Raw genomic sequence first — 13,312 nt, forward strand, 5'->3', positions numbered from 1 at the left:
TTCTGTATTGTTGCATTTAATTTAAAATACGTAAGAAGAAAAAGTTCCTCTCTAATATGACATACTTTGATCATCTGAGCTTCAAAAAAACTTCAAAGTAAATGTAATACTGTATTATGGTTTTCTGGAGCGTGGAAGATACAACATTGATGGAAAACTACGGATTACTATTCACTATATTTATATCCATTAATATTGCTGCAAACGTGCTACCCAGTTCACGGCAAAGCAAATTTGGGATTGTGTAAGTTTTGCCTTATTAACTGCACAGTAAAGTATGCACTGCAGTGAGGCATGGCTCACCAAGACACGCTGCAGGAAACCTTCTGGTACAAAGCATACTATGTAAGAGAGGCATGGATATAGATAGGATTGCTGTGCTGACGAGCTAGTTGCATAGCTTAAAGCCTTTCATTCAAGGGAGTACTCACTCCAGGCCACAGTTTCAGAGCAGACTGTAGCTATCTTATGGATAACTGAGATAATGGTTTAGGAATATATAAAGCCATTTCTCTTATGCAATTTCATTTTAAAAATTGAGTCCTAACCAAAATCTTCTTTCAGGACAGTAAATTGAAGGTATGTATCTCTGGCATTATTATTATTATTATTTTAATTAATAAAATACATTTGAAATCCTTAAGGGGGGGGGGGGGGAGGGGTGCGCAGAAATGACAAAAAAAGCCCAGAAGAAAACTAACACAGAAAGTTGTTAAAACAACTGCCTTCACTGTGAAAAATTTTTCTGTCTCCAAAAAGAAAGCCGAGGAACTGGTCCAAGTATTTAATGATATTTGATACCTAAAGGTTTCAAATGCTTGTAATAAAATAATGAAAAATACTGGTAATGTTACAGTTCCTCTATCTTGCTCATTTTTCTGAGGAAATTACCTCTGGAAAATAAATTGATAGGCCTAAGAGGGTGAAACAAATAAAAAAAACTCTTCAATTAGAAAAAAGGATTCACCTGTATCATAACACAGAGTGCCTCTGAGAGTGAAAAGGCATGTAGATACCAATCAGAAATTCATCCAGCCATCTCAAGAGACAGGGGTGGTACCCACATATTGTGAGAAATGTTAGGTACTTCTAGTGAAATATGGAATGTTCAGGCAGGCCCATTTAAAAAACCCCAAAACCACAAAACAACCTCACCAAAAATAAGTGCAAATATATTCATTTGGGTAAAACAATCTTCTGTGTCTACTCATGCATGCTATCTGCTCTCATTGCTGTCACTCCTGTCAATCTGAAATTGATCAGTAATGGCCCTATGATTCAGGGAAACTGCTGAAGTGTGTACTCAGGCTTCAGGTTTGAGAGATGGGTTCATTTATCATCATAATAAGCTATTACCATTGATAGGTCACAACCCATTGAAGAGACAGTCAGTCTAATTGGCTCAATTCAGTTAGATCTGGATGTGCCTCAAGGATACAAGCAGTGCTTTGCAGGTAATATTCAATCACCCAACAAACCACTTGTTTAATAATTCATCACAGTTCAAATTGGGGTTCTAGCACATGATTATCCCTTCAATATGCCAAATATCTGGTCTTAAACCTTTTGTCTCTTGGGTCCAGGAAGACAAAGGCAAATTCATTCTGTAGTTAGGGTAACCCTTACTTCTAGAAACTTACTGAATATTTAAAATTTCCACTGAGGTTTGCTTTCTAAAGAAATTTGTTGTAGTTAGCTAGATCCTCTCTCTGAAAAATAAAATCTTTGCCCCCATCATTTTCTCCTGCTAAAGACCTGCTTACAGTTTGTAAACTTAATAGGAACGTAAAGTAATGGAGCTCGTTTTGCCTTCTAGAGATTTAATGAAGCAGTATGGGTCCATTCAGAAATTTTTAGCAATCAGGGAATGATAGGATAGATGAGACAGTTGGAATAGTGTACATGACACACAGGACCTACAGGATTTAAAGGATGCTTCATACTCTGTTCAGATATTAGATCAAAGCGTGCGTCTCTCACAATATTAAAATGTTTAGCATAATGACTCTATGAAAAGACAAGTTAAGACTAAACCAATAATTCAAGCTTCTAATCACTATTGTGCTACTTCCCTGTCAGTTCCGGTTACCATTTCATTGTTCAATTCTTTCTCAGTATATTGCAGCCATACTGAAAACTTCCTTTGTAACTGCTGCATTGTCAAAGGCTTTAAGGTTCTATTTCTTCCATCACTTTCAATGGTGGTGTTGACCCTGGCCAGCAGCCAAACACCCATCTACTTGTCACTTACTCCTCTCTCCCATGGGATGGAGAGAAAATAGCAGAAAGGTGAAAAGACTTACGGACTGGTGGGAAGGGTTGGAAAGAAAGCCCTGACGCTGTGCAAGCTCTGTTCAGCAAGAGCCAAAAGATCAGTGGGTTACCAACACTGTTTTAGCCACAGATGCAAAGCACAGCACCATACACACCACTATGAAGAAAGTTAATTCTAGCCCAGCCAGACCCAGTATAGATGTTAGAATACTATGTTCCTATCAGACTATCTGAAGAGTATGATGTCTGCCTTTCTCTGCCTTTTTCTTGTTAAACTCAAATATACAAAAGTGGTAATTTTGATATTAATTTTTGGATGACTGAGTGGAAATTCAGTAAGTATGAAAATCTCTGAAAATTAGAGTTTGTAAGGCACTCACAGCATAATGGCCCTACCACTCACCAATCATTTACGAAAAAGTCAAGAATATATAGAATTTACAAAATTACTAATTCAATTTTTTAACAAACACAAACTAAAATAAAAAGCAGCTCTTTGTATACACGAGTGTCAGTTTGAGTTTTCTTTCACTGATATCTTAACTGAACTTGTACAATTTTCAACCATTGATAAACCACTCTCCCTTCTATACTGTAGTTAGTAATGATGCTTTGTGTGTTAAAAATGAGTGACTCCTGCCTTTAATTACTCTTAAAAAAATTAAAATCAACAATAGAACAATATTTTATTGTGCAAATATACAACCTTTTTGTTAATGATAATGGCTGTAAAATGCTATTAACAAAGTTAGTCAGATTAGGTCTCTCAGACCTATGAACTGATTGAAAATTCACATGACACCCATACAGTGAAATGTGTGTCACACAAATTCACACACATAAACCTCTTAATTGCATCTGTACGCAGGTGACTAGCATTTGGATTTGGGCACCTGTGCTACACTGGTTTGGTCTTAAAACTTCTCAATGACACAAGGTAAAGTTAGCCAATCAAGCTTAGGCACCAAAACTTAGTTTCTGAAGACAGACAAGAAAAAAAGCAATGCTAATTCCTATATGTAAAATGGAAATAATGGAATTTATCCATCTTGTAGAGAAGATGCATGTCAAGAACATTTTGAGATTGTCAGATGCTACTGAGCACATCAGAGTTCAAAAATTATATAGCAACAGATTGAAAGTATTACAAACGGTTTGCAGAAAAGGCTGTTTCCCTTGTGCACCATCAGAAATTCTCAGTACTTTTGCCCTTTTGCATACTGCCTTTTTGATGTGGAAAGCAAAAGTTGAACACCACAAAATTACAAAACTAAAGCTCAGTGGCATTATGCAGTTCTACTAACGAGTTATAAAGTCAACAATTTCAATTACCTTCTACTTCAAGATTTTGTAATTCATTTAAATTTAAAGTAAATCGGGGGGGGGGTGAGGCAGGTAAATCAAACAGAAATAGCAAGTCAGTTATTCATAAAGGGAAATCTGGAAACTGAACTGAACACTACCTCTTTGTGGCACTAATATTTGAGAATGCCTTTCAGTAGCTCTTATTTATATGCTTTTGGTGTTGGGCATAGATTCCTTCATCACACTTCTGCGTAACCCAGTATCAACTAGATGTCTGGACTATAAATTCTGTCTGATTAATGTAAGTGGGTAAGTTGAGTAAAACTCCATTAAACCCTTTACTTCCAGGTAACCTGTGATCAAGGAACTCCAAATATAGTTTTCAAAGCAAATGCTTATTTGCTGAAGAAGTACTTAGCATGCAAAGGTACACAAGAGGAACAACCCCCCCAATGCACTCTCCCTTTCATAAACTTCAGTTTTCCTTTGTAGTCTTAAGTAACCACTGTTCAATTTAGCTATCTCTAGCTTAGGAATCACCATCACCATGCTTCTTTGCATGTTGATTAGCCCTCAGTACAAATCACCAGATATATTAGTTCTTTCCAAGTCAAAGACTTTTTTTCTTTTTCTTCTGCTTTGTTGCATCCTGCAGTAGTTTAGTGTTCGGGATCAGAGATAAGAACAGTAAAACTTTTCAATCTGGCAAGCACATTCCCCAATTTACTTTCTTCTTCATTATTTCCTAACACCCCTCAGTATTCTCTCTCTAGCATTCATATCCCTTCTTTTGTGAAACTACTTTATTTCCTGCTTATTTCTCCATTTTTCAACTGCCATTATTGATTAAAACCCTTGCCTTCAAGGCAGACTTTGGTAAGCAGGTAATGCAAAGGACATGAGATTTATGAAATAATTTTACCAACAATAAATTTCCTCTTTTCTCTACAGTAGTATAAGATGGTTTTAGCACCAAGAAATTAAATGTATCATGGGATACATGAAATACTGCTGTCAGTGGACTCAGCTACCCAGATTCTGAGCCCTGTTTCAACTCATTTCCAAGGTACAAAGAGGCCAGTCTACTGGGCATCCTTAGTTTTCCTTGCAATCACAGTAAAGGCTGTACTTGAACTACCCCAACAGGCTACCCAAACATCATTAAAAGCATTAATGTGGGACAAAGTGTGCAAAATATACTTATGTCTTGGTGGTTCTTTACAGTCATGGGTAGCTGAATCCCAAATAGGACAGTCCTGATATTGTTTCAATTTGTACTGGGGATCAAGCAAAATTTGGCTAGCCACAGCTGTGAAAGAATGCAGAGACCTACCTGTTTCATTTTGTGGTGCCATGCTGAGAGAAAATTTCAGCCACAATAAAGAATCTAAACCCAATCATGTACTACAAATTAAGTAAACTTAAAGGAAGCATCAGTCAGCTGTGGTTCAGATCTTTAAAGTGTTTTGCTCTTCACCTGTATTCCTGCTATGTTTGTCTCATCCGTTCAGTATCTGAATTTGCCTATTATCTCAATTTTTAGAAGCTACAGTGAAGTTAAGTGCTAATAAAATAAACAGCACATTTGGTGTAAGTTGATGACATCTTCATACTGTTGACCGAGTCTGATTACCGAGGTGACTTAATTTTTGTCAAGGAAATTTAGATTGTCATTTAAAATAAAATTACATTATATATATTAGTTTAAGGTTTACTTGTTAAAAAATAAAAACTTATCAGTAAACTAAATCAGCTTTTTATCAGAAGAATGCATTCAAATATGAAAGACAAAAGATACTGAAGTAGCTGTCTTTATAGAAGATATTTTTCTTTAGGTTCAAATGAATCATTTTAATTTTCTGTCATGTGTTGGCTGTTGACACTACTTAAAAAAGTCTGAGGATCTGCAGTAACTCTGAATAACTTCAGGGGCGTTACACTGAATGGAGATTTCTTGCATACTGTGTGCTGCTGGTGCCTATTACTGTTCTTTTACAAATATGGGTAACGTGCATATAACTTAACTATTTAATCGCACTCAAACATACAAGACATTAAGAATCAATAAATGTCTGTACAAAATTGTTTTTGATACTTGAGGATCACATTCCCTACTCCATCCCTAATTTACTTTTGCAAGCTTGGAGATGTTCATTGTTACACGTTCAAATCTGGGGCTGAAACTCATTTCTGTGCAGGAGGTATAAAAAAGGCAAATTCATCATGAAGTACTGGACTCACCATCACCGCAGAAAAATCCCTCACACAGTTAGCAGATACTTCCAGCACTGCTATTATGTTGCTAAATGGTGGCCTGCTTAGACTTGGACAACCCATGTGCACTAGGGAACCAAATCTTCTACACGAGGGCCTAAACTGTCCATATAACCCGCTGAAAGAAAGAAGTATCTTATAAAGGTGCACAAAGGGAGGTCATATCAGCCCACCTAAGTTTCACTACTTTGCTTCCCTGACAATAAAAGCAATACAGACACATGGTCAAAAAAATCAGTCTGCTGGCTAAATTTAAGACACAGCTGAGTGTTGGAAGTACGTAGGCTAGGTCACTCACTACTTTTCATGAGGCCAATGAATTTTAAAACAAACGGATGGTAGAAAAAAGTAGCTTCCAATAACAATTTAATTTGCATCTTATCCATTTATACCAAAAAGTGTTAAGTTAGATTGTTCTTTTTAAGGCAGGCAGTAAAAGCAAGAAAAAGAGTTGTGGATCTATCTGACTCTATCATGCCCTATGTACAAGAAAGTCTTGATATCTGAAACCATGACAATACTAGATGAAGCTTTCTGGGTTGAGATGCATTAATAATTTAGGACAATTGATCCTGGCATTTCTGTTCCAGCTGATTATTGTATTATTTACGCTTCTTTATGGTTTGGGTTTCAACTCCCTCCCTCCCCTTTGGGAGCTGTAGACTACAATTTGCTTTGCATTATTCTGCCTTTTGCATCAGAATTGCCTAAGAAATGAAAACAAATGAAAGGAAATAAACATAAAAGCCACAAGGACCTAGCTTATGATTATTTTATAATTCAATATTTAATCCTATGAGGTATTCCAGCAGTCTGCAATAGATAACATGTCACAAAACGAACTGCTCACTCCATCCCAACCTTTAGCTTTCCACAGTAGAGTACTTTTAAAAGGCTGATAGTTTTTTAAAGTTTGTACATATTGACTACAGGCTTATTACAGTGTTTTCATTTCCGGACTCAAAGAAACATTGACTTCTGTAAGTCAGCAAATAGGTTACACAGCTAATTATAAAAGAACAGGCAAAACAAATGAAGTGACAGTGTTAAGTAAAAAAAGTCCCCTTCCTGTTCTGTATGCACAGACTCTACACAAAACTTGCAGCTGTTGTCTTGGTTTTAGCTAGAGGTCAGAGAAAGAACGATGTATCCACCATACGGCTGCTTAAGTCTATGGAATTGACAAACATGATGTGCGAGAATTTTTCCAAGAGATAACAAAGCCTTATTCAAGCATCTTTTGCTTTAATTTTCAACATACTCTGACTTCATGAAGGACCAAATTACATTAACTTTACTTACACTGAATGGGATCATGCTGTACATCTAGCTCAAATGACTCCTATAAAACAACATTTGATGCAAGAAACTTCTCAATCTGAGTAAAATCTGTCAGTAAGCAAATAGTGGTTTTGAGCAGAGGTGTTTTAGGGCTTCTATCATGTTGTTTGACGTTTAAGTAATGGCAGCATTAGTATCCGCTCAAAACACAGATAGAGGAGTTAGAGGGGACGTATTACCTATTTTCTGTATGACTGCTGGGTTTTGAGACCTAACAATGTTCAGAGACCTGGATTCTGGGACGGCCTCCACCTAAAGGCTCAACTAACCTGTGACCACTGACCAAGAGCAGTGTCCTAACCATCTGAAATAGGCAGGGTAAATCTCCACCTTCATGGTTAAAGCTGGCCCTTAGCAGAGAAAGGAACATAAAAATTGCAGCAGCAGAGAGAAAATAAAGCAGAGAGCGTTTCTCTAACCAAAGATGGATGTTTCCTCATGGACTCTCGAGTGGCCTCAGCTGCCCCTCATGTGTGTGTGTCATGGGGGTGGGTGGGTGGGTAATATGCTTATTTAGATATGCTCCATATCATGTTTTCTTTCGGCTAATCGTAAATGGATTCTACTCAGCATACAAATTATCAAATTGCTTTTTGCTGAGGTCTCAAAGGAAAAGAGGTAGAGTATATACATCATGTCAGACTTCTGAAACATCGCGGACTTGTAACACTTCCACACTGACTTTAAAGAAACAAGTGTTCCACATCATCCTGCTGAGTTTGGTATCTAATTTTTTATTAATTTTATACTTTCCCCTCTGTGCTCCGATCAAACACTATCAGAATTTAACTCATAACACTTTCAGGCACATTTATAAAATATTTTAGCATGGACACAAGTTTAAAATAAAATTTTAGTTCTGTTGTCAAAATGATTTAAGGAACTGCTAACAAAAACACAATGAGGCTTTCAAATACCTAAAATGTAATTAGAATTGATAGAATAAGACAATTTTTCAGTAACTAGAAACTCTAACAGACCACAAGTCCTCATGATTGCTGCAATCCTTAGTTCAGTAGACTATGATAAGGTAGGCAGGCAAGAAGATAAACTGTTTTATGATACCTACTAAAAACTTAATACTAGCCATTTGAAATCTGTTCTCCCAAATTATCCACTAGATATTTTATTTCTAGAAATTAAATTACTCCAGATTACTCCCAAATGTATTCTGCATCAAAAACAGTGTTCAATTTTTCATTTCAAATGCATATTATATAGTCAGACAGATAAAATATCTGGCTTTTAAAAAATTATCTGTATTTGTACAACAAGGTTTAGGTTTTGGTAGCAGCATATATATTTAGAATACTAAAAGTATATGGTGATGTTAAAGTAATTTGCTCATATTCTTGTCCCACTCTGACATGAACAAGAATCCTGTACCATCTATAGCCTCTTGTTATTTACAATGTCTCGTTAGAGACACAGTCAAAGACCAGTATCACACAGCCTAGTGATTTAGGCAAAAAAGAAAAAGCTCAAGGCTGCACACTCAGGAGCATCCTATTTATAATGCTTTTTTCATCCAAAAGAAGCATTTGGAGATGGATGTAAAACAAGCAGATAGCACACATATGGCAATCAATATTGTCGAGGCATATGCACAACATGACAAATTCACATTAAAAGAATTCTTTTAAATAAGGTTTTTGAGCTATATTTGAAAACTGGGAAATGCAGGATGGTTACTACCTTTTGTTACTCGATTTTATTTTGGGGAATAGTATTTAAGAGCAATAACTTTAACAATAAAAAGGAAAGGCACTTTTCTGTGACACAAGGTTTATAAATTACAATAGAAGTGTTCATCTTGATGTAAGATTTCCTAAATCATTCTCCACATTTCCTAAGACAAAAATTCTTAAAGAAATTCTACCATAACACAGCTAGCAATCACTCTCAAGAAAGGATGTTTTTATCTAGTTTCAGCTATTTGGTTTTATCCAGTTTCAGCCATTTAGAGAAATGTTTTATTGAGTTTACAAATAAGGACTCCAATATTCTGTTTCCATTTCCCTTTCCATAGCATAAATCATATGGCCTAAGCATGTCATTATGACTATAATTTACATGATGCAACACGACAGTTAAGATGTACTGTGGTAATTTGTGAGTGCTTTCAGTATTATTGTAGCATCAAAAATTTATAAGGTTCAGTTATTAAGGTAAATTACTTCATTCATACAGCGGTATCTGACAGTAACCACAAAGGACCTCCAAATTGCACTGAAAAAATATCTCCCACATTCAAATAATCTGTGCATATTCTTACCATTATTTTTCTCACTGAATAGAAGCAGGATGAAATTCTGTCTGGAAAAGTATCAGTTCATATCTCAGGGTAAGTTCACCAGACATGGAAGATTGTAGAAGAAACTCTCTCTTGCACAGCTAAATGAGCCTGACTGTCTTTAACAATTTATAGCCGTGAACAGGATGCCCAATTCTTTGGAAAGATGCTATTTAGTTTCAACATGCTCACTTACCTTCTGTCATGTTGATTTTCAGCCAGCAGGAAGAAAATAAATAAATAAGAGATTGACCTGTCTGCAGAGACCACAGAGGAAAATGTGCTCAAGTGTATTAGTGTTAGCATTTCTGATAAGTTTTAGCTTAATTGGGGTTACAGTAAATGGAAAGCTGTTTAGTTTTCTTCAAATTTAGGACTCATTCAGTCCTCAATTCTACTCTCTGGAAATGAGATTTTCATGAAGGTATCATGTATGATAGCAGAAAGTCTAACAGTGAGAAGCCTGATAGTCAGGCCACTAAAGTATCCAAGACTTTAGAAAGCAAATATTTGGTATTAACTTGCAGGGCATGAATATGTGTGTACACGCACACATGGACACATGCAGACTTGGATAAATATACGCATTGGAACTGGAACAGAGTTTACAATAGCATTTTCTGAGTTCCAGGGCAGAGAGCTCCCCACACACAAGTTTCTTGCCAAACATTAAAGTTTTGTAACACACCCCCACAACATCTGATACACAACTTGCATCTCTGAAAAGCAGACGAGGGAACTGCTTTTCAAAGCTGTGGACAAGGTTGGAAGAGAACAGGACAAGCTGAACTACACACCAGCTTATTCATTCAAAAAACAATGCTGTGAACTACATAGATTTCTCTAACACCCGACAGCAGAAGCCCAAAGAGGGCTCAAGTTCAAAGATACTTAGTTAATTTTCTCTACTTAACTTTTTGCCTCACAAAGATACTCCACATGCCTGATTCCTTTCTGCTTGCAATTTTGCTGGTCAAATAGCTATCCAACTTAATCTTCCCTCAGTTCCACCTCCCTTCAAAGCCTCACTTCTTTTCTCAATAAATCAAACTGGCGTTTAGGCAAGTAACATCTGCACTTACTTTGTTGCCCAAATAAGAACTGGGTGCACTCCAATAATAAGTCTGTGGCAGTACTTTTCGCGCAGCCACATTGCTGATGCTAAACTGCTGATGTTCACCAAATCCCTTTTGCTTGGGGGTAACTCTGATGAGACCCGGTAAGCCAGTCAGATACCAGCCGTTCATGTCTTCTATCTATAATGACAGAAAAAAAACCCCAAAACAAAACACATTGAATGAGAATCAGGACATCAGTCATTTCAATAGTCACAGCCTCTCATTCTTTCATTTTTAAAAAACTGATTAGGTTTTTATGAATAGTAGCAGTTTAGGAACAAAGGAAACAACAAAGTAAGAACAGCAAAATTTTCTCTTATTGTATGTGACTGGGAGTTATAACTTTTGAGTAGTTTGAAGTAACTGCAAGTATTTTCTTTCTCTGCTTCATATGGTCCAGAGCGAGGAGGAAATTCTGTCATACAAACACATGTGTAAGAATATCTCCAAATATTATACAAGTTTTCAATAAATAATATCAGTCACAGAGGGTACAGAAGATGAGCTGACAAATGGATATACATTTTCTGATTGTTGTAGACAGCATAATTTATAATAATTTGTAATTCTAAAGCCTTACGACTTCTAAGTTCAAATATACTTTTTTTAGAAAGCCAAAGCAAAGCTGGAAAGCACCAGAACTTGAATTTGTGAAATCCCATAACTAGAAATGAATCATCAGAGAAGAGCACACTGCTCATACAAGTATGGCTTCTGGAGCCTGGATACAAGCAGAACAATAAATCAGCTCAGCCATGGGCTGGAAAATTTTCCAGATGCTGGCATATAAATGAGCACACTAGGCATATATGATTTTACTCACAGACTTGAAGCATACCAGTACAGTCAAAACCAGAGTGAGTAGACCTGGAACACACTTCCGAAACTCTATCTATAGACATGAATATGTAGCATACATATGTTACAGAGGAATCAGTGTCTGAGCTTTGAGAACTAATTTAAAGTTTAGCATGTATTTGTAGGCTAAAAGCATTTTTCTGCAGCACAAATAAGAACAGTAGGTTCATCTCCCTTTCACATCCTTTCCTAGGAATGCAGTATGCAAAAGAAATTCACTCAAAATGCCCCCTGTAGGGCAACCCTTTTTCTTACATAAGCTGTGTGTTGTACATTTAATGTTTCAAAATTCTTAATTATTTCAGGTCTAGAAATTTAATAATGACCTGGAAAAGAGGTTGCCCTATGGATATGTTGCATTTAACTCAGAAATGATTATGTATGCACATTCCGGGACTGTGTTTATGCACATGGCTTCATTTTTGACTGTTGTAACTTATTTTGCACTTCTCACTGTTCAACTGCACTTTTTCAGAACTTTCTTACAATGAAGAGAAACAAAGCTTACAAGCATTTTCTTTTGGATAGATGAAAAATATATGGGGCATAAAAGAACATGCATGATTTTATAATAAAAGGCACTCTGGTGACAATAGACAGTGACAACACACAGAAACACAAAAAAAATGACACGGACTGATACAGTATGATTTTTCTTACACTTCTGTAGGTAAGGTGAGAGTGTGTGCAGATGTTTGTTTTCCCAGAGCAGAAACATTCCTCACAGCCTTTGGTATTATTTTGCTGCAGATTGAAGAAACCTGGTTTGCAACGATCACAGTTTTCTCCTTCAACGTGTTCCTGGAAATGCACGTTAGAATATTACTTCAGTTGTCATAGATTAGAACTTGAGATCACCAGCTTTATAATCTGCAGGAGAGTATAAATGCAGGACTATTCTTATTTGTGAATATTAGTAGCAAATCCTCTACACAATAGAAGTTACTATGGCTGCATGTAAATAACAGGACATGGAGTTTGGACATTATAAGATATTTAATTTTTCTTCTACATGAATGAACATACCCGATTTCAGGGAATAATCTAATTTATCTCCTTTACACTTAAGATTGTCAGAGGGGAAGGATGCATGGGACATAATGTTACAGCCTCAACAACTGTAGTTTGTAGGTATGGCTGATAAAATCTATGCGTGCTCAATTGATGCAAAGTACAGGTACATATACTTAGTTGTACCAATCATTCAGTGTATCAGTTTTTCAGTCATCTATCATTAGTAGCTGAATTCAGGCTAAATCCAAGTGTTAAAAGGGCTGCATTTCTTCTTTCCATAACTACATGTGTTTGCCAGCCATGCCGCCAAGTCTGCAACCTCTTCCCCTGCAGAAAGCCAGGCACTAAACATACATGAAGAATTTTAAACTTAGCATTTGGTAATTACATTTTTCAGTGAAAGCTTATGTTGTGCATTAAGTCCTGCTAGCTTACAAAATAAATCAATTTGTCCTACAGGCAAAGATAAAGCTAGCTTTTCTATGAGGTGTATGTTGCAAAAGGCTCATGCTATGGTGCTGGCTTAGTAATTCAATATTTTTCCCAAGATAGCCCAGAAAATTCTTTCCCTTTCAAAAGTGTTATATACAGTCTCTTTAATCCCAGAGACAGTGCTCTATGGTATGCACACAGGAACAAATTGATGGCTCCACGTCAGCAGAGAATGAACACATTATAAAAAGCCTGCCCATGCCGTGTAGCCTATGATTGCTCGAAATACACAGCTCTGAAGTAAGGTCACCAAAAGCAGTTTGATAGCCTCCTGGTTAAGATCTAGCAATGATGGAAAAAGCAGGGCAAAGCATGTGGAGGTATGGGGAGAAGGGATAGAACA

The 13,312-nt window shown here is 36.6% G+C and overlaps 1 protein-coding gene across 1 annotated transcript in view; it reads right to left on the reverse strand.

Moving 5' to 3' along the window:
* LAMA2 (laminin subunit alpha 2) overlaps window positions 1-13,312 on the reverse strand; it is a 287,602-nt gene that overhangs the window by 198,967 nt on the left and 75,323 nt on the right. The window contains exons 11-12 of the mRNA XM_059831458.1: window positions 12,124-12,264; window positions 10,570-10,743 (exon numbers count right to left, since the gene is read on the reverse strand). Of these exons, the coding sequence (XP_059687441.1) occupies window positions 10,570-10,743; window positions 12,124-12,264 (315 nt within the window). The remainder of the gene's footprint in view (window positions 1-10,569; window positions 10,744-12,123; window positions 12,265-13,312) is intronic.

The sequence above is a fragment of the Gavia stellata genome, chromosome 2 (assembly GCF_030936135.1).
Source record: "Gavia stellata isolate bGavSte3 chromosome 2, bGavSte3.hap2, whole genome shotgun sequence".
Lineage (NCBI taxonomy): Eukaryota > Metazoa > Chordata > Aves > Gaviiformes > Gaviidae > Gavia > Gavia stellata.